General features: G+C 41.2%; 2 protein-coding genes across 4 annotated transcripts in view; one reads left to right on the forward strand and one right to left on the reverse strand.

Annotated features, from left to right (window-relative positions):
• Positions 1–233: 233 nt before the first annotated feature.
• Positions 234–11,077, reverse strand: RSRC2 (arginine and serine rich coiled-coil 2). Of its 3 annotated transcripts, none has more exons than XM_063143693.1 (10): positions 10,945–11,077; positions 7,119–7,275; positions 6,631–6,674; positions 4,167–4,357; positions 3,432–3,575; positions 3,153–3,275; positions 2,658–2,737; positions 2,059–2,291; positions 1,412–1,501; positions 234–877 (listed from the first exon to the last, which is right to left on the reverse strand). In XM_063143693.1, exons 1-10 carry the CDS (start codon positions 10,948–10,950, stop codon positions 677–679), a joined length of 1,269 nt encoding a protein of 422 aa, XP_062999763.1. In that variant the 5' UTR covers positions 10,951–11,077; the 3' UTR covers positions 234–676. The 3 variants fall into 3 exon arrangements, with proteins under 3 accessions (XP_062999763.1, XP_062999765.1, XP_062999766.1); XM_063143695.1 differs by having other exon boundaries at positions 4,167–4,379; XM_063143696.1 differs by lacking the exon at positions 10,945–11,077 and adding an exon at positions 5,873–5,950 and having other exon boundaries at positions 4,167–4,379; positions 7,119–7,162.
• A 3,221-nt stretch (positions 11,078–14,298) lies between these two features.
• KNTC1 (kinetochore associated 1) overlaps positions 14,299–21,966 on the forward strand; it is a 47,363-nt gene continuing 39,695 nt past the window's right edge. Inside the window, exons 1-9 of the mRNA XM_063144311.1 lie at positions 14,299–14,430; positions 15,471–15,591; positions 16,279–16,394; positions 16,741–16,813; positions 17,140–17,217; positions 18,947–18,981; positions 19,341–19,451; positions 21,036–21,129; positions 21,270–21,322. Of these exons, the coding sequence (XP_063000381.1) occupies positions 14,299–14,430; positions 15,471–15,591; positions 16,279–16,394; positions 16,741–16,813; positions 17,140–17,217; positions 18,947–18,981; positions 19,341–19,451; positions 21,036–21,129; positions 21,270–21,322 (813 nt within the window). The remainder of the gene's footprint in view (positions 14,431–15,470; positions 15,592–16,278; positions 16,395–16,740; positions 16,814–17,139; positions 17,218–18,946; positions 18,982–19,340; positions 19,452–21,035; positions 21,130–21,269; positions 21,323–21,966) is intronic.

The raw sequence follows: 21,966 nt of genomic DNA on the forward strand, positions 1-21,966 counted from the left end.
CTGAACTGCAGGAGAGAACGTTGGTACAACCAATATTCTGCACGCGATACCCTAAAGCCTAGTTGCATTGACCGTATGAAAATGGTCACTGCAAAACTGAGGTATTTCTTTTACACTTAGCTCTGGTTTTCTATATTGGAATGAGTTTCTTTCTTGTGTTAACATGTAATTCAAATAAATACTAGAAAATTAAGCTCTCTGAACAATTTACCCACTGAACTTAAAAACAGTACTATTTGAGAAAAAACATTTTTATTAACCAGGTTTTGCACTGCATTATATACCCACTGGCCCAGTCTGCTAGATTAACAACTACACAATGTGTTTTATGTTTCAAGAGTTGAAAATAACTGTACAAGAGTAAAGTACAAAAGTACACAAGACAGTGGACACAAAATATCCATGTATGAGTTTACCCTCACCTGTTCTGTTTTGAAACCACAGAACTAAAAATGTCCTTCTATAAGCTCTGTGAAATATAATGGAAGTGAGTATAACCTGATTACAACATGGAACACCAGTTATCACTGATCTGATATTTACAAAAATTGTAATGTCAATAAATTAAAGTCAATGCAACACCCATGCAAGCTAGGATGCTAGCTTTTGGTGAACAAGGACCCAATATCTGAACGAGAATTTTTGACAAAGTCCCAGGCTTTAAGATCACGTCCATTCAAACAGCGTCCATTCCTCGCATCGAAGATGTAAATCCCAAACCCATTCCTCTTTGTGTGTGCGTCTGTGACCTTGCCATTTCATATTGTGCATCTAGGTTTCTGAATACTTCTTCCTGCTGCTTCAAAGTCTTATAACTTTCTTCATCTACTGAGCTACCACCACCAGCAGCAGCAGCAGCAGCGGTTTCCTCTTCACTCTAGAATCAAAATAAGAACAAGATGTTTTAGAGAAAGAGATCTGCCCTCTGAACTATTATGCTGGCAGCTTATTCAACTGAGGCATTATCATTGTAAATGAAATTTCTACATTAAGTTCCTAACTGAACATATTATCAGCTTCCAGTTCATATAGTATTATAATTAAATTCATTTTGGTGTAGTTTCAGCGGAGCACTGTGGAAAGGACTTTGTTATAGCACTTCTCATCTATAGATACGGCGATGTTCGCTTGGCCTTGGAACACAAACTGCTGGAGGAACAGACTCGCCCCTTCCATTTGCAGCCCCCTCCCCGAGCCAACTCTGGAGGGTTTCGGGCCACCTGATGCCAATTTGGGGGGCATCATGCAGGGGGTGTATGGAGGAGAGCCAGCGCAAGTGCCCACTCATATGACTTAGTCCACAATCTCTGAACAAGTCACCCTAATCCATTTTAGCTTTTCCCTTATTAAGCGTATGTCATTCAACTAGCCTATATTTCTATCATTTGTAAGATTTTGAAGTTTCACATACCTTAATACCCATTAATTTTCTAAATTTAACATTTTGGTCCTTATTTCCAAAGTTCAGTTTCTCCCAGATTTCTGCAGATTGTGATTTATCCTATAAAAATGTAAAACCGTTTGTTACATACGCATACAGCACACAGATGTTATCAACTAATTTGAGTTTATGGATCTATTAATACTATGGAGAAAATGCTGTTTAAACATACCAGCATGCAGCAGATAAACAATTTCACACATTCTCCAGGGGAGGACAATTTCTTAATCTTTTTTACCCCATGTCTCCCAGCACAAACAGCCTTCCTGAACCACTTACAGTGAGACACTATTAGTGACTATCCATTATGTACTAGTTCTGCAAACCACGCGCCCGTTAAGGCCTTTATGTAAACTGTAGAAGCTCGTTAGAATTCTGAAGATCCCAGTAATCAAGAACATTAATTTATAAATATTCAATGTGTTAACAAGAGTCCCAGGTCGCTGACATATAGATTATGCACGTCATATGCATGTAGGTAACTATATCTATTTTATTTATTTATTTTATTTATTTAAGGATTTTTATGTCGCCATTCAGCCAAAAAAGGCTCTCACGGCGGCTTACAAAAGTATTTCTATGGCACCAAATTGAGATAAAAGGACAAAGAGTATTACCCCTTCTTTTTTGCCTTGCCACAACATTTTCCGCTTCTTTTCCTGTTCGGCAAACTTCATAGGATTCACTGCTGCTGGATTATAATAGCTTGGTACGGCGATGCCTGTCTCAGCAAGGGCCTTTGCTTGCAGGGCAGCCATTTGAGCTGCCATAGCTATCTGAGGAGTGACTTGTGTCCCAGAGGCCAGAAGAGCCGCAACATTGATGACAGAACCACCTGTGGCAGCTGCCGCTAAAATAAACATTGAAATGTTAAAACAAGTTTTCAACCTTAGATACATGGAACAACTACAATCTTTTAATATATATTAGTACAGACTAGCAAGCTGGAAGAATGCTTTCAACGGACAGCTTTTGCTAGTGCTACCCATGGCCCTTGTCTGGTGGTGCAACTATTTTTAGGGTCTGTTTATAAAAATACTTTTAAGAGCAGAGCGGAAAAGCCTCTACGGCTTTGTTTATTTAAAGGGCTTTGTTTATTTAAAGATACGTGCAAATGAAAGAAACTGGGTGATACTGATTCTTCTTATTTTAGACCTCAAATTCAAAGCTATAATTTTTCTATTGTATATCCCAGCAGTTCATAAAAAAACATTACCAGCAGCTATTTCTTGTTGCTTCTGTTTTTCAACCAGTTCTTTTTCTCTCTGTTCTTGCAGTTTTTTTGCTCTTTCCAATCTAGGAATATTAATGCAGAAAACAATTAAAAGTGATCTCCATTTTCTGCACACAAAACAGCACGCACATGTGTGTATCTGTCTCCCCCTTTTGACAATAAGGACAACGTTGTCCCTGAAGGCTTACATGTGACCCTCCAATTGACTAAGCATATTAAAATCGTTTTTCATTACTGCAAATCTGTTTCACAGTGTGTTGGCGAGTAAGTGTGAATAGATTACATTTCCAATTTCAATTAAATAAAGATTTTTCAAACAGACTAAAGCAGTTTTTCACATTTTGTTTTATAACGGTTAAAATTAGTTGGGGGAAGAACAATTACAACACTCCTCTTAAAGCTAGCTTGCTGCATTTCTATTTGGCCAATAACAGGTATGTCATTGGCTTCTATAAACGTGAGAGAAGAGTGAGGTACCTTCTAGCCAGTGCTTCCTGTGCATCCATTGCTGTATTTCTTCCCCTAAAAGGTGGCGGACTAGGAGTTCTGCTGTGACTTCTGCTGAATCTTCTGGGTTTTTCAGGTCTCTTCTTCCTTTCCCTGAGGTTAACCATATTTTAATAGTCATTGTTTCATAATTAATTGTTTCTTTGACCATAAATTAACCTTAACTGATTTCCAGAATATAGTCTCACTGTAAGTGCTACCACCCACCCTATGGCTTTTAACATTTATAAAAAGAAAGCATTAACATACCTGCTTCTACTCCTAGTTCTGCTCCTGCTCCTGCTCCGATGCCTGTGTCTAGATCTTGATCTAGAACGTGATCTTACACGCCGCTTTTTATCTCGGCTTCGAGATCGTGACTTTTTTCTATCACGGCTTCTACTACGATGACGCCTGAAAGCACATTCCAAATTCCTGGTAATATTTCCTAGCTTCACTATTCCTATTTAATAGCAGCAAAATGCAAGGAAGCCTATGCACTTTCTTCTATTTAAGAGATTACAAAAATCTGGAAGAAAAGTTCTGGAATCATCTACAAACAGCTTATGCTCACCTAAAATAATATTAGTGGCCTGAACACACCACTTAACATCGCTGTTCTGTAAAACAAGTTACTGGCATAATCTAAGGGCTTGATAGAAGGGTTATGGCATAAGAATACTAAATATGGGAAGAAAAAAGTTCAAAACTACTGGCTGGCTGCTGATCCACAAATACTAATGTGCTTAGAATAAATATGAACAGTTACACCAAAACAAGAACATGTTGGCACATCACTGATGCTGTACCAACACTACAAGCACATATGCTGGAGCAAACATTTAGGATGAGTGTGTACCTGGGCATATAAAAAAGTCTACGAGTATGTTCACTGAGTAAATTCAAACACCAAAGGCTTACATTTGGCAAATTTAAATCACACTTTATGAGCAGCATAAATAACTATAAATATTTAACATATCCCAAAAGTGTTAAATGATCTACCTTTCGCGAGATTTAGATCTCGAATGACTCCGTCCCCTTGAGGATTTCTTCTCCTTTCGTTTATGCCGATCCTCACCATTTTCAGAAGTGCTCACGCTCTCTCTCCCTTTTTCAGAGGAGTGTTCTTTGTCATTATGATCTTCTGACTTATGTTTCTTGGAGGACTTCTCTTTGGACCCATGTCTTCTTGCCTGTTTTAAGAAGAAGTTGGTTCTTTCAGGAAAATAGTGCAACAAAGAGAGTTAGTATGGGCATCAGCAGATAAAGAATGATATGTTGTGATGCAACATTAGTAACCTTAGGAGCGTGGCCCAGTCAACTGTGATGGCTTTAACACCACCATCTACCCAATGTTGCAGATACACATTTATCATTCCTCCTCCCACCATTTTCACCCCACCCCCCAAAGTCTTTTAAAACCTTTTTTGTACAAGATCATAGTATCTTCTGACTAATACTGGAAAACTGGACATGGCATAACAGCAACCTCTTTAGTATTTGGTTACCTCATGCAGTGACAAAACATTGTTTCCTATGGCTACAAAGTGGATGGAATGAGCGTAAACATGAGACCTGTATAAAGGTTTTAAGTACAAGCTCATCAGCAATGAAGACAGCTTGAACGTAGATCTACTGGCCATCCTTATAATCCAGTAACCGAGATTTGTATATGCAACGTATTTTCAGCCTGAAGTCTTTTACTTCAGATGACCAACATGAAGACTTGTGTTGATCCTGGAGTAGTCTGTGCATCTTTTGAAGCAGACTCTTACCATTCAAGGTTTATTAATGAAAGTTTTTTGTGTGGAGATTCTCTGTAGTTTTCCTTCTTTTGACAGTTTATTGTGTATAAATTTCTACTCTGAAGATCATAAGGGGATTTGCTTTTGTAACAACCCAAAAGTCTCAAAGATAAATCCCAAGTGTCTCATATAATAGTTCTTATCTCCTGGACCCAACTAGCCTCACTGAAAGCCAATATTACACATATTTACAATCCATCAACTCATTGCTGAAGACAACTGGGTGTACAAAGGCATTCCTACACTAAAACCAACAAGTGTTAAGCCACTGAACATACTAGAAGATTTTTGTTTGTTTGTTTCAAGTAGTTTCTAACATCATTAGATCCATTTGAGCTACTTTTTCAGTCACTTGTACAACCACTGAAGAAAGATTATTAGAACTTCACTGTAAAATAAAGAGTGCAAAGTGTCTGCTTATTACATAGACAAGATGGGACAAACCCACAAACATGGAATCAATCCCGCCCTCCAAGGCAGGAGTGATGAACTAGTAGAGTTGGGGCATCTCCACATTTGCGCAATGCCCATGTCCTCCTGCCCTTCTTCCTTTTTAGCATTGTAAAATTACATCACTAGTAAACTATAAAAAGCCAATGCATTGTTCAACAACTAGGTAAACATTACAGTTTAAGATACAGACCTATACTAAAGATGTTGGGCCAAGCATCCGCAGTAATTTCAAGTAACACCACCAGTTATTCCCACTGAATTTAAAATCTAAGATGTACATGTATACCATGTTTCTACCACTTGTACATTTTAAGTGAAATATTTTCTTACTTAAAACATAAAGGAGCAGACTTCTAAACATACACTTTGTACTAAAAACCACCATTATATCCCATAACCGATTTAAGTTTCTTTTTAAGGGAAATATGAGTTTGAATGACTAATAGTTACCTTATCATGAAGTAGGCTTATAATTTTGCTATCTGAGTCTGGAGCGTCTTCAGTTCAGTCTCTTCGCGCATTAGCACGCTGAGTATGATTTATTATAGAAATGTTATCATGTGATCTAAACAATATAGTCAATTTCACAAATACTCTCCTAATCTTTTTTTAAACAGAGCTTCCATTGGGAAAGGGAAAGAGATGACCCTGCCCCCACATTAAGAAATATCTCTCTCGTCTAAGGGCGTCCAGCAGAACCTAGCTAACCTTCTGGCTATTGCTGATGTTTGTCTGTTGGTATAACCTCTACACTGGAGGCAACTGACTTACCTAGCAATGCTATCACTACCGCTGCATCTCATTCCCCTTGCCTTTGCTTTAGGACCATTTCTACTCCCAAGAACTATCACCATAGCAATACTTTAAAATACAGAGAACTAAGGAAGTGGGGATACGATGGACAAAAGAACTTTGCAAACTCTGGGAAATGGAAGCTCTGTGAGAATCAAATATACAAATCCTATTTCTCCAAAGAAATGTTTACTGTGGCTGTTTCCACAGTTACTCTCTGAATGAACTTCTGTCAACTATTACCTTTTTGTCTTAATGATGTTTTCAGTCATGCTTCTCACTCCAAGCACATTTTTTGAATTTACAATTTTTGTACTTACCATTTAGACAATTTTATATATTAACATTTAAACATGATATGACATATTTTAAATATGTCTTGCACAATTACCCAAGCACTACAAAGTATTAATTACCTCTTTGCTTCTGCTCCGGCTTCTGTATTTTTTCCCGTCATTATCTAAGGAAGGAAGAAATTATCAATCAAGAAAGGAACACGGGAAACAATTATTTCTTTACATATACTCCATTCCCTGCCACAACCATTGCATAAGCTATTCTTGAGGTTTTAATTGGGATTGAAAACATAATTTCAATACCTTCACTGTTACCTTTTTGTCCTGTTACCTACTCCCCCCAACCCCACCAAGTCTTAACATAACGCTGAAGTCCAAAGTGTTGAGAACTGGACCACAGATCTCAAAAGGACTTGGAAATTAATTTTAAAACTTTGTATTTCGACCTTAAATATGTTTACTTGGAAGTTGCATTGGTTTTAATGGAACTGACCCCCAATAAACAGTCTGCCACCTCAAGTATAACAGCACAGAATCCCACTAAACTACAAGTTTATCTACTAACAAGATTTTATAACAGAAACTGTAACAGCCAGAGGTTTCCATACCCGACTTTCGTTTTCTTTCTCTTGATCGTGAACGTGACCTTGAGTAATGGTGTTTTGAAGTTCTAGGAGAACTAGATGCATCTGAGCGTTCCTTTTTCTTCTCTCTATCAGGAGATGATTTTTCTGGGGCTACGGTCTCCCGCTCTGAATCGCTAGCCTATGTGAAATGAAATAGTTCTTAATATTGTGCAGCAGAATGGCTATCTGATTTACTGAAAGATACTATGTTCCAACTATTGCCAAGCAACCTAACTGGACCATTATTTTACTAGTCCTTTTCTTTCTTTCTTTTTTAAAAAGCTAGCACAAATTTCTAGAGCCCAGTTCATATGTGGGCTTCTTCAAGCTATATATTCTAGCAACATGAGAAATTTAAAACGTTAACCGCAATCCTGTTAACCGCCACTGGACAATAGCACGTGAAACTAAATTCAGACACCGATGCAGTATCTTCTATCACAGACAGCTATGATCCCTACAAGCTCATCCTAGCTTCTGATTGATGAGATGAATCCTGCCTTCAGTTAAAGATGTTGAAAACAAAGTACCTCATCAATGACATCTATGAAATCCCAGCAAATTCAACACACTGAAGCAGCAGCCCACAGTTCTGTCTTTACCTCAAGTAATTTTACATTTTTTTACTAAAAAGGTTTGAGCAGACTTATCTATCCTTGGCGTATTATATTTTCCAAATGATCCCCCCTACGAATTCTTAAGGCACAACAGATGTGGTCTTTTTTTGTTACTATAGACAGAGTTTACATAGCCTTTCCCACCTCAGCGCTCTCCAGATGTACTGTACTACAATTCCCATCATCCCCAATTAGTTTGCCAATATCATGTAGACTGGGGATGAGGGGACCTGTAGTCCAATGTATCTGCGAAGTACCAGGTTAAGGAAGCCTGATAGTACAAAACATCTCATGACATGTTTTTGCTTACAACAACTCAGATATGAATGTTCCAAACGGAAACGTATTTTTAAGCCCATGTCCAAATGCCAACATACAGAGGAACTGGATTAACCCCCTCTGCCAAACATCCCAGGTTTCAATGGCGTTCCTCAGAAACTAGATTTCCTCCCTAACTTCACTATGCAGTCAGGCTGTGTATACTATACGCATGTCGTAGGTAATCTCTTATGAGGCTTAATGAAAGGGTTCTCAAATTAGTTTGTTTCCACAGGCTGGACAACATAGCCAGGGATGATGAAATTTACAATGTTGTTTTCCAATGGGTTGGATAAACATGGTTCTAGATCTCTCAGAGGTGAAGTTGTGCTCATGGGTCATCCTAGTGGCGGAAGCCATTTTTGCCCTTTCCCCCTTCTCTCTGCAAACCCCCCCCCCCAATCTCTAATCTGCTCTAAAAGGATGCAGCCTGGGATGTAACAGCATGGGATATTGTGCTGGATGAAGGGGGAATTGATGAAAACTGCCTCCCCTCCTGTTTGCAGAAGTCCTACCAGATCCAACCCATTGTTTCTGGGTGTGAAAGGCTACATATAAAAATTGCTAAAGTCTTTATGTCTGTAATCCAGTGCCAACCTATTTGGGGAATGACTTCAACACACAGGACTGATGTGTGAATATGCCAACTAAAAGTTTCTGGACCAGATTAAGCTATGGGCCTCTCATGGCCTCATTAACAATTTGTAAATGTGGACGTTCAAAAATGGGTGTCCTGCTTTTTTCAAATCCTTTCCCCCTCCCTCCCTTTAATAACAATTTTCAATTAGCAACCAGGACACCCCAAGGGATTGTGTGTTTTTATAGATAAATTTGGATAGTATTTCATACTTTGTTTATATATTCAACTATTCAAGTTAATAGCCTGAACACTCAGGATGTGGGAAACTAATTCTTAAATACAGCTCAAGACAAAACAAAACAAAATACCCTGCTGAATTGGGATGGATGGGTGGAATTCACCAACAACTTTAACTATGTCATTTACACTGGCAAATTTATTTATGTCCTGCCCTTCCTCCAAGGAGTACAGGGCTGAATACATGTTTCTTCTAGCCATAATTAAATATAAGGGAAATGGCAAGGCAAGTTGAAACTGGATGTTCCCAGCCTTAGTTTTCCATTTTTCCAATGGAAAACCTGAAAATTTGGGGAAACATTGCAAAACGCCTAAAAAGTGCAACACCCGTTAAGATAAAGCATTACTCACTCAAAAGATGTGGTATGAAGAATTTTATGGAAAATAACCTACAGCTTTAGAAAATGTGAATTCCTCTGTACATCAGGGTTGGGCAATTTGCTGTCCTCCAAATGTTTGGGCCTATAACGCCCATCATCCATTGCCTAGGACTGATGGGAGGTATAAACCAAATATTTGGTGGCCCATGACTTACCCAACCCTACACAACACTCAAATCCAAGATGCATGTCTGAACTGAAGGTGCTGCTATCTTCATGAAAGCATACAGAGCCTTCATTTTCTTGAGAGTTGTTGCTTGGCTTCTTCGGGTACACTTTTTCATCTGGAGATACTACAATTCTCCAGGCACTTACATGGGATTAAGACTAATTGAATGGGACTTATTTCTGAGAAAACATGCCTGGAATTGAGCTTTCAAATGATGATGATGGTATTTCTTAAGGGCACAATCCTGTGTATGTTTAGACAGAAAATGGTCCTATAATTCTCAGCATTCCCCAGCCACACATGCAGCCTGGGAATGCTGGGAGTTGTCACTTTTTTCCTGACAAAACATGCACAGGATTTCACCCTAAAGCAAACAGAATAGTGTAGAATAGGGTGACCATATGTATCTTTAACAGTTGCATAGAAAAGAGAATTTCAGTTCTCATTTGTATATATGGGGAACCTGGGGAAATTTCCTCTTCATCACACCAGTTAAAACTGCAGGAGCTATACTAGAGTGACCAGATTTAAAAGAGGGCAGGGCACCTGCAGCTTTAACTGTTGTGATGAAGAGGAAATTTCCCCAGATTCCCCATATGGGCAAATGACACCTGCTGAAATTCCCTTTTCAATACAACTGTTAAAGATACAGCGGCCCTGTCCTCCTTTTCCTATGGTCACCCTAGTGTAGAAAGAGCTTTAAAAAACAGAACAACAAAAACAAACAACCACAATCTTGCCCATAGGCTTGGTATTTAAAATACATAAGTGAGGGGGTGAAAAGTAGAGAAGAATACCAGGATTTTTACATGACCACGTATAAAATAAGAAATCGGGTGGTGGGCATTGGAGGGTAATAACATAACCGGCAGCTCAGAATTATTTTTTAAAGGTGGATTTTAGCTTCCTAGCTGGAACACAAAGAAGGAAAAAATCCTGGTCGTTTAAAAACAGATACATAAATGGGGGGGGGGAGGGGAATGATGAAAAGAATGGGAGAAGCAGCCAGCCAAGATAACATTCAGCAACTCAGAAGTCAGGAATTAAGAAACGGACAGATTTTTTTTTCAAAAGGGGGAAGGGGAGAAAGGGTACTTCAAAAAAGCTGCGCCCCTCCCCACGCAAAGCACCGTCTTGCAGACCGACGGCTCCAGACCCCGCCCGCCCTGCCGCCTTCTCCCCCGCCCCAGCCCCGATCCCGAAAGGAGGAGGGAGAACACGCAGAGAAACGCCTAGAAGGGGCCCGAGGAGACGCCACTGCCTCGCTCCTTCCCCCTCGCAGGGCCCAACATGGCGCCCGCAGGGGGGGAGGAGGAGGAGGGGACGGGCGCCATCTTGTCTCGCGCATACAACTGAACTCCCTCCTCCCGGCTCAGGCCTCGAGAACACGAACACCCTCCCCTCCCCTCCCCTCCCCCCCCCCGGAGAAGGAGCTGGGGAGGCTCACCGCCATGTCGGGGTTGGGGTACAGGGGAGGGGGAACGGGGCGCTTGTCGGTCCTCCTCGCCTAGCGCTGGCGGCGGCGGCGGCGGCTTCTCCGCGGCTCCGGCCCCCTCAGCAAGCGAGCGACGAGCGCGCTGCTCCAACGCTCGCGACTCCTCGACTGACTAGCTGAGGCGAGCGAGCAGATCGGCCCCACCCACTTTCACAGGGTTCCCGGATGTAGCTGGGAGGGGGAGGAGGACAAGAATGCTGCGGCTGCGCAGTTGTGTGAAGCGGCAGACAAACGGTGCGAGGGGAGTATAGAGATATGAAACTTGTAGAATGGCAATCGGTTTTGTCTAGAGATGCAGCTTCCTAGTTTATTCCAAAAGCCCTATTAGTGCGATACCGTTATCGGGTGAACGAAAAGTTCGCTGAAAATGCGCAAGCCTTCGAGATCGCCAGAGCTCTTCATCAGGCGAAGTGTTACAAAAAGAAAAAGCAACTTTTACTTTATCGTTATATTTGTTTATATGACACACAGTGGCCAGATTTGCAGGTGACAGTCCTCCATTTGAAGGAGTCCTCTTTTTGAAGGGCTGCTCAGCTCAGTGGGGTTTAAAAATAAGGAGCAAACACAAAAAGAGAGATAGTACCACAAAAGGCAATAAGTAAATAAGGGAGGCTTCCTGGCAATTGTTTCTGGCCCAAACAGTTTCGGATTCAGGCAGGGCCACTAATACCTAACATACAAAATAGAATGGCATAATTGTAAATAATAGCTGTTTGTAAGGTAGGCTGCCCTGTTCCTCTTGTGATCTGGGTGGGAGTTAATAAAAGTTTTTTTAAAAAAAGTATATAAAACACTTCTTATATAATAACAAGAACTCATGCTCTTACCATTTGTAACTAACATGCACAGCAAACATTTGCAGGACAAAATACCCTTAGTCAGAACAAACCAAAGAAAAAGGACTTCAGATACCTGCATCGTTGAATATATATACCACTCAGAGGCTGGAAAGACTAGGGCCTGGTTCAGATGACACTCTGAGCTTTGTGGTTAGCTTAACCATGGTTTAGCGTGTTGTCTGAATGGGGCCTGTGTGGGAAGGGAGGGCAGGAGGGAGAGCCACTACTCTACCAAATTATTCCTGTACAAAGTAGATGTAAATTTAATTAAGCATCTTCCATATATACAAATAATAACATTCCTTTTGCACTAATAGCCAGCGACGCTCTGGCTGTAAAAGACCTGCAGGCTAGAGTCTTATATACCAACTAATTACCTATAAAATCAGATGGTCACAATCAAGAGCCAACACTAATCTAATAAAACTGAGGTGGTATTAATCCTTCATAGAACTAAAGAGATCCTAAATTTCGAATGCTGGGAGTTGTAGTGCTTTTTAAAACTCTGGATTCCTCCATTGCTTTCGATGGGCAGCCTGCGAAAGGAACCAAGAAGTTCCGTCTCCAGGCCTCCCATTGAGATTCTACCCCTTTCGTATCTCTAGGCGCAGCCATCCAACACTATAAATGCGAAGAGGAAAAATCCCGCCAATTTGAATGCTTGACAGAGGCGGCGGCTGAGGCTGAGGCGAGAAAGCGGGTCCGTCGCTCCCCTGGGTCTCTTGTTGTAGGGAGAGGCGGGAACTGGGGTTTGTAATCTGCCGGTGGATTAGTTTCATGGGTCCTCTGTAAGAGCTGGCTGACAGGTGGGCGTTCAACAGGTGAAGCTTTCCGCGGCATCGCTCCACGGCCGGAAAAGCTATATCTGTTGACTTTCTGCCTGTCAGGCAGTTGTTAGCGACGCAGGAGCTAGATTGTTTGATGGCGAAATTGAGGACTTTTATTGAATACTGGAAAAATCAAGGTCATGCCTCTGTATGAAATTACAGGGGGGGAGAATGCCGGGGGTGGGGGTGGTGGCATGCAACTGCGCGTAATGATTTGCTTATCGCGAAGGTGATAAGCAAATTAAAGGAAGCCGGATTCCAGCTGGACATCAGGAAAAACTTCCTGACTGTTAGAGCAGTACGACAATGGAACAAATGACCTAGGGAGGTTGTGGGCTCTCCCACACTAGAGGCCTTCAAGAGGCAGCTGGACAGCCATCTGTCAGGGATGCTTTAGGGTGGATTCCTGCCTTGAGCAGGGGGTTGGACTCGATGGCCTTGTAGGCCCCTTCCAACTCTGCTATTCTATGATTCTAAGGTAAGGTAACTGGATATAATTTATCAACACTTTTAAATTTTAAACCAGTCTAAAGCTCCAAACCAGGTCACAGTAATATTGTCGCCTTTCATAAACAGTTGCATTCAGGGTATTGCATCTAAGAGACGAAATTATTTCCCAAAAGCAACCTTGTGTTCAACAGAAAAAGTTATTGCAACAAACTATGTTGTTTAATTTATAAGTCTGCCAGACAAAATTGTTCTTACTTTGACCTGATTTGGAGCTTTAGACTGGTTTAAAATTTAAAACTGGTGATAAACTATATTCAGTTAACTTACCTTCTTGATAAGCAAATCATCTCTTCTCGGTCATTGCAGAGTGCAGGACACAGAATAACGGGCTCAAGTGACAGGAAGCCAGATTCCGGCTGGACATCAGGAAAAACTTCCTGACTGTTAGAGCAGGATGACAATGGAACCAATGACCGAGGGAGGTTTATTTATTTATTTATTACATTTATATCCCGCCTTTTTTCCTCCAAGGAACCCAAGGCGGCATACATAATCCTCCTCCTCTCCATGTTATCTTCACAACAGCCCTGTGAGGTAGGTTAGGCTGAGAATATGTGAGTGACCAAAGTCACCCAGTGGGTTTCCATGGTCGAGTGGGGACTAGAACCCAGATCTCCCGACTCCCAGTCCAACACCTTAGCCACTACACCACACTGGCTCTTGTGGGCTCTCCTACCCTAGAGGCCTTCAAGAGGCAGCTGGACAGCCATCGGTCAGGGATGCTTTAGGGTGGATTCCTGCATTGAGCAGGGGGTTGGACTCGATGGCCTTGTAGGCCCCTTCCAACTCTACAATTCTATGATTGCATGCAGTTGTATGCCCCCTGCCATTTTTTCCTGTTATTATCAACTGCAGCCTTTTGTTCATTGTTTTCAGTACAAAATTAAACATGTATATTTTAAGAAGCAGGGTAAGAATTTAAAGTCCATTCACACACTTTTAAAAAAAGTTTTATTTTCTTATAACTGTCTTGGATGGCAGGAGAAGCTTCACCTGATGAATATCTACCTGCCAATCTTCTACCTGTGACACTCATGTTTAAAGTGCAGTGTTATTTTACCTTAACACGCACACAAAAAAAGACTCAAATTGTTACCTTGTTGTTCATTTTTACCAGGGCATAAGAAAACATGTGGGATGATGTTGAGCTTTTGGCAAGTGATGATACAGGGAGTGGGCAACTCCGTCTACATTCCAGGCAAGAATGTGGAAGCGCGCTGTATCAGATGAATACGCTCCTTAAAGTCACCTCATCTGAAAAGGTAGGGTTTCCTGTAGTGGTTCCACTTCATACAGTGCAAGTGAAGAAGACTGCATGCCTGCATAGATTTCAACAGCTCCGGCTGCCAGTAGCAGATGCTGAACTGTCCTGTCCTGTCAATTGTAGCAGGAGGAATATGCTTAGGCTCTGAGTCCTACAATCCACAATAGCTTGCTTGCCACAGATGCTGCTTCTGTTATTGGAAAAATGGATGTCGATGGCACCACTAGGTATTGGGTTTGCCCCCGTTGCACTCAAGTCCTGCTGGCGCACCTTTCCACAGACAGCTCCTTAGTCACTGTGTGAACAGAACACTAGGTTAGATAGACCGTTGATCTGATCCAGCATGTCTATTCTCAGATACCATAAGAAAATTAATGCTTGGATGATGATGATGATGATGATTTACATTTATATACCGTTATTTGTAAATCTCTGGGCGGTTTACAAAAATTAAAACATTGAACATTAAAAAACAAATATACAAAATTTAAAACCAAAAAATACCAACAAAAACAGACAATATCTGTTTAAAACAACTATTCTGGGGTCAGTTAAGAAACTCAGCATATGCTGTTAAATGCCTGGGAGAAGGAGAAAGTCTTGACCTGGTGCTGAAAAGATAACAATGTTGGTGCCAGGCAAGCCTCATTGGGGAGATCATTCCATAATTGAGGGGCCACCACTGAAAAGGCCCTCTCCCTTGTTGTCATCCTCTGAGCTTCCCTCAGAATAGGCACCCAGAGAAGGACCTTAGATGTTGAGCGCAGTGTACGGGTAGGTTCATGTCGGGAGAGGCGTTCCATCAGGTATTGTGGTCCCAAGTCATGTAGGACTTTACAGGTTAAAACCAGCACCTTGAATTAGGCTCGGAAACGTACAGGCAGCCAATGCAAGGCAGGCCAGAGTAGTGCACATTTGGATAAGTAGTGCACATTTGCTATTGCTAGACTATTGTGGTTAAAACAATTAATTCTGACAGGTTTATCTGTTTGGAAAGGAAATCATTTTCTATTCAGATTCTTTCTTTTTATTTGACAGGTTTTGTCTAACCCAGAGTTATATGCGAGCAGTTCGAGTGATGGCTGTGTGCTGGTGGCTGACAGAACAGTGGTCGTCCTTGACGATATTTGCCAGTCTCTTCGGATGTTTATTCAGTTTGGTAAGTTTACAGCAGGGTTGGGGAACCTGTAGCCCTCCAGATGTTTTTGACTACAGTTCCCATCATCCTTGTTGATTGGCTGGGTTTGGAGGTGCCTGATGGGAGTTGGAGTCTCCAACAATACCTGGGGAGATGGAGACAGTTCCCCACCTCTGGTTTACAGCTTTGAACAATGAAGCAACCCAAATTGAATGGTCTTTGGGATTACAACATTAAGATGTGGGCTTAGAATGTCCACTGTAAAGCATTTCAAATTGTTTTATTACCGTACTGGAAATTTGTGCACTGATCTAGGATCACACATGTGCTGTAATACACTTATCAAACCATTGTTTAGGAAGTTGGTTTGTTTCTACAAATCGTAGTTAATTATTAACTATATTTCAGAGTTTGGATGACACGCTGAACTGTAGTTAACGTGAAGCAACGATCTCCTCATGGCCACACAGGAAAGGGAGGGGGTGGATTCCTGCATAGAGCAAGGGGTTGGACTCGATGGCCTTGTAGGTCCCTTCCAACTCTACTATTCTATGATTCTATGCAATTGACAGGCCCACTGCTATTCATTCTTGTAATAATAAGGTATGGTAACACTAAACCATGGTCTAACGTTAACTCCAAACATAGCTGGAATCTGTGGCATCTGAATACTGAAATGAGACTTCTTTTTTTAAAAAAACCTTTCAGAGGCTGAGGTGGATGTTGTCGGCTTGTGTCAAGAAGGACAGTTTCTTGTGTCTGGGGAGAGAAGTGGCAACCTACATCTTATTCATGTATCATCGAAGCAAACGTTGCTAACTAGTGTATGTAATTTATTTCTTGCTTGTTTCTATGCAACATTAAATTCTTAAGTTTTGGCAGTATGGCTACATTTTAGTACTCTGCCTTGGACCCACATGTTCCCCTCTGCTCCTCTTTCCTCTTCCGACATGGGCCACAAGGAGATTACAAGCTTTTGCTGCAGTTTTCAACTAAGCGTAGTTACTCATTTCATGGTTAGGGAAATGGGCAAGGATTGTAAACCTAATTTCAAAGTGGTCTTTTTTCCTTAAAACAAATAAATTAAAGTGATATAATGTAAATTTCCTTGCTTTTTTTTGTTGGAAACTAGTATACTTATGTCTTTTTTTTCTGTGAATTTGTGTTTAGAGGTTGGTTCAAAGATCTTCAAACAGTAGAACTTATTTGGGTCTTATTCTAAGAAAAGACAGTTCTGATGGAGGTAAGTTTTGTTACGAATAATCAGATCTGTACATTTAAATTTTTCTCTTGCAAGCTAAGGTTGACATTATTGGAATTTTAGTGCCTTGGCCCTCTGCCCAAAAGGGAAGCCTCACATTTCCCCCAAACATTTGCTGGTGTTTATTCTGTGAATCTTAAAATCACAATTTTGGCATGTGCACTTTTGATCATTCATACTTGGCTGTTCCTTGTTTATCGTTGGAGAAGCCCAGATTGCTTATTTACTTAGGGACACTCACTTGGACACTCTTTGAGAACCTCTGTTGGGAAGACTTCTTGACACTTTGTCTTTGATTATTTTTTTAGGTACCTATCATGCGTTTATTCTCACAAACAATGGTTTTTTCTGTATTATGCACCTCCCACTTGCCAGAACACAGGAAGGTAGGACAATACTGTTTTAGATCTAAATCTTAATCTCAAGTCACTACATGGGTTAAGAGATGGAGTTTCCCTTGCTGTTTTTCATAATGCCATGTTGAATACCAATATCTTAATTTTACATGAGCAATAGGTTTGTGTGTTTTTAATACCTTGTAGGTGAGAGTTTGTTGTGTATATGATTTCTTCTGAGCTTATGTGGTATGAATGCCATTGGCACGATCAAGTCAATCGGAGTTACTGGCCTTGTAACTGTGCTTGTGCCGTACTTTAGTCTAGATTATGTGCCTTGATCTGTGATTGTAGTAGCGAGTATTGCCTTTGGCCCCTTCCAAACTGAATGGCCTTTGGTCCTTTCCTAATCTAATTGCATGATGTTTTGAATTTTAAACTCGTGGTCATGCAGCTTCTCAATAATTGAGTATGTTATTCCCAAACATTAATTTATAATTACATTATCACTATTTTAAGTATGTGGAGTGCTATACATTCTAGTGTGCTAGATGCGTTAATATGCTAGAACAAACCACAAGAAGACAGTTTTATGTCCTTTTAAAGACTTAACAAATATATCATGGCATAAGATTTCATGGATTAGAAGTCACTTCAAATGTATGAAGTAGGCACTATTCCATGGAAGCTTATACCACAATACATTGTTCCTATACATGTCTACTCAGAAGTCCCATTGAGTTCAATGGGACTTACTCCCAGGTAAGTAGGTATAGTATGCTAGCCTTATGGTGCATGTCTACTTAGAAGTAACCCCCATTGGGTTCAATGGTGTTTACTCCCAAGTTAGTGACAATAGGATTACAGCAGTGGTTCCCAAAGTGGGTGGTACCGCCTCCTTGGGGGCGGTGGGATTGCATAGGGGGGCGTTAAGAGGCAGGGGGGCTCTAAGAGGCAAAGGGGCGGCAGGGGGGCGCTTGAGGTGATCTTTTCCAAGAAGAGCCTCTCCAGAAGGTCTTAAAACCCAGGGACATTTTTATGGGAGAAGGTAGTTTGGTCCCAAGCCATATAGGGGAAGAATCCACACATGTATTAATACCGTTTAAGAAGCCCATCCATTACATTAAGAATTTACAGAATAGTGAGGTACTCTATCTACCCTAGTTACTAAATGTGATATCTAATATTCTTGCTAAATGACTATCAGACTTTGAAAAGATGATATCACTGGATCAAGTTCATCCATTATTTAATTGAATAAACTAAAAAGTAATTGGATTTTGAATAAACATTCAATTGCTACTGTTTTGAATTTGGGTTAAATTCAAAACAGTTATTGAATAACTGTTATTCAATAACAGGGTTATTGAATAACTTGGGTTACTGTTATTCAATAACTTGGGTTATTGAAAACCGCTATTCTGAATAATGATTTTTATAGTGTAGGGTCGGGGGGCGCTGGGCATGAGTTTGTGGAACCAAGGGGGCGGTGACCTGAAAAAGTTTGGGAACCACTGGATTGCAGCCTTTGTCTTTAAAGTACCTTAAGACACACTTTCTCTCTCTTAGAATATTATAAATAACTATACCGAGATATCACAACTGTAAATGTTATCTGAACTGTATTTTATTAAAAAATGTAAAATGTATAACCAATAGAGATTTTGAAGGAACCAAGTCTGCTTTATAAAGCAGTGGTAAAAACTGCTGGGGGTGTGGGTGGGGGATGCTTTTGGGAAGATGTAAAACCGCTCTTCACAACACTTTTGTCCCCATGCAGCAATTGACAAGATGGACATCGATGCTGCAAAGAAGGTAACCAGGAGCATGTAGAAGTCTTATATCTCATATTTTGGTTTTAAAATAGTTTGGCTATGATTTAGAGTCCTGTGTGCATATGGGGGTACTACTCCCTCCTCCCCCACACAGGAGGGAATGACCCTCCTCAGATTATGCTCTCTGCAACATGCTTAAGAGATTGTTTTTACCCATATCCTCACTTATGCAAATATAACAGATAAATTAATTGATTACAAACACCATACAGCTGTTCAGTTAAGAATTCGTAATTGGGTTGCAGCCCTAACAATTGTTATTTTTTACCATTTTTCATGAAATTGGGAATTATGCTTACCACTTTAAAATATGTGAATAGCTATTTGTCCGTCTTTCAGTTACAAGCGCAGGTGGACACATGTTTTATTTCAACAGAAGACTATCATACGGTTGGCTGCCTTACTTTCGTAACCGAGCACACAGCAGACAGGATCACTCTGATAATAGGGGTAAATAAGATGATTATTTGAATGCTTTTGTCTGTGACTTTTTTCTGGCGTAAGTTTGAGCAACTGGGGTGATTTTAGGATGTGTACAAATAGTCTGGCTTTTGCAGCCCCTGCTAAGAACTCCTACCTGTTCACAGTCATGGTTGGCAATTTGCATACAGGCGTCTTTCACTGTAGACTCAAGTTTGCATAATTCTGTGGTCCCTTGAGGCTCGCAAAGGAAGCATTGGATGACAGTCAGAATAAGAAAAGATGAAAATGTGACCTTGGATAGTTCCTGCTGGCTGGAACTCTCCCCTACTGCAACGGTAGGCAGATGTTGTCTCAGCAGGGAGCTGAACCCTTATATAGGCTGACAAGACCTGTAGTCTGGCCAGCTCCGCCCCCATTGGAGGCGCTTAGCTGGACTGTTAAAGGGCCCTTACCTGATTTTGTAGCCCAAGGCTGAGGAGGTGGAGGTTCTTCTGGGGACTCTTCATTTGAACCAGAGGGTGAAGGCAGAGCTGTGTCCTCTGGCCAGGAGGGCCCCGAATAAGGCACTGACTGTTCCACCCCCAAGGAAGTAGCTGACTCCTCTGCTGCACACTGCAAAGTCCCTGGGCTGGTGGTGGAGTTACACCTCTTAGTGAATGTGGGACTGCCCCTGAAAATGACAGGTCCACCTCTCTCCTCCTGCCCCTCCCGCCTCTAATAATTACGGATACAAAATGTGTCATGTGATGAGATGCTGCACGTTTCCCTTGCCCTACCCCCTACTTAGTTGCCAGCTGCTTGCCAGTGCAGTGCGATTGCATCATGTTTCTGTAAACCGCCCAGAGAGCCCTGGCTATGGGAGCGGTATATAAGTGTAATAAATAAATAAATAAATAAGTTGAATGCCCCTAGGTATTATGGGGAGGGGGGAGAATGAGACATGGAAGCAATGCCTAGTTCCAGCCAAAGTGTATGCGCACTGGAAAGCTGTTGCTAACTGTGGCTTTCCAACACATGTATGCGGAGCAAAACACACACACACACACACACATACACACACACACACAAATCCCATAGGTTTGGTGATGTAGGTACAGATTACAGACAGTACTTTCTGCAGACGGGGAAATTTTGTAATGTGCCCTGTGGTCTGAATTTGGAGCAGTGCTGGAAAAATCCCCGAACATCTGGTTAACCAGGCTTTCAAAAATGTAATGTTGCTGGTGCCTAGGAATTTGGATTTGGCACAGGACTAGTTCCTATTAATTTCAAATATGTTTGCACCCCTAGTTACGTTGTTTTTTTAACAGGGAGTAAATGTCTTATTTATTAACTCCTTTAAAATGTTTTTTCCGTCCTTCATCTTATGATACCAGGGTGGTATACAAAATAAAACTAAAAATCCCTATACAATAAAAATAAAACATGAACTACATCAAGAAATTAATGTCTTGAGGACCACTGCTTCCAAATACATTTCTATACACACTTACCTGGGAGTAAGTCACAGTGAGGCTTACTTCCGAGTAGGTATATAGAGGTGTTTACTGTAAATCTCCTATGAAGCACATGTGTGTGTGTTTCTGATATAAATACATTTGTTTCTTACAGGGTGTAGGTGATTGTGTGATGTCTGTTTGGGAAGTGAAGCCTAATAAAAAGCTGATCTCTATTCAAAATGTTGTTGATTCAAGTATGATGAAAGGTATGTTCTTCTGGGTAACGTGCCCAAGGCCCCCCGGCCACCACAAGTGCCCCCCCCCCGTTGGAGACCCCCCCCCTGGGGCTTATTATGCTTCTTTTCTAGGCAGGACATTAACAGGGTGGTATCTTTCTGTTTTGCAGCTGCAAATAAGCTTCAGGTTATCGACAGCTTGTTATTTGTCTTGGATAATGAGGCAAGTTTATTATGGTGGTATTTACTTTATAACCTAAATTTACAATTATTCCTCTCAGCAAATATTTAGCTAATTTATTTATTTATTTATTTATTTATTGTATCGGGAAGAAGAAGAACAGCAAAGCATTCAGATGATACTTCAGGATTCAATTGAGGGGGATGTTAATTAACGCATTACAGAAATACCAGCAGAAATCATTAAAAATAATAATGATATGGCTTACTATTTCGATTTCGTCTGAACCAAAAGGACATAGTCTGTTGGAGCGAGTGGAAATTCCCTGTCGCCAGGGGCACTAGTCTTCTGAGGGCGAAACTTACTGTTCCGCTAGGCCCGTCTTCCAGTCGCTGTATGTACTTCCCTTCAGTGTAACCGAGGAGTTTTGGTGCTTGCTTGCTTCCACCCGTCACTGCTGAATGACCTTCGTCTCTCCCCCTCAGGTCTCAGGCCCACCACCTTCCCACTTCCCCCACATTTTAAAACCCGGCTTTTCCTAGGGCAGCTTCTTTCTCTCCACCATGGCTGCTTCAGAGCATTCGCTACTCCCTCCGCCACTGTCCCTGCTGCCAATATGGCCACTTTGTGAGCAGCTCACCTTGCAAACCACAAGGCCCTCCCCTCCGCCCCTGCTTTTGTGTTTT

This window comes from Elgaria multicarinata, chromosome 18, assembly GCF_023053635.1.
Source record: "Elgaria multicarinata webbii isolate HBS135686 ecotype San Diego chromosome 18, rElgMul1.1.pri, whole genome shotgun sequence".
Classification (NCBI taxonomy): domain Eukaryota; kingdom Metazoa; phylum Chordata; class Lepidosauria; order Squamata; family Anguidae; genus Elgaria; species Elgaria multicarinata.

Coding starts and splice junctions, on each gene's coding strand:
- RSRC2 (XM_063143693.1), bottom strand. Junction 3,576..4,166: donor AGATCTAAATCTCGCGAAAG/GTAGATCATTTA, acceptor ATGTGCTTTCAG/GCGTCATCGTAGTAGAAGCC. Junction 878..1,411: donor GAAAATTAATGGGTATTAAG/GTATGTGAAACT, acceptor TTTTGATTCTAG/AGTGAAGAGGAAACCGCTGC.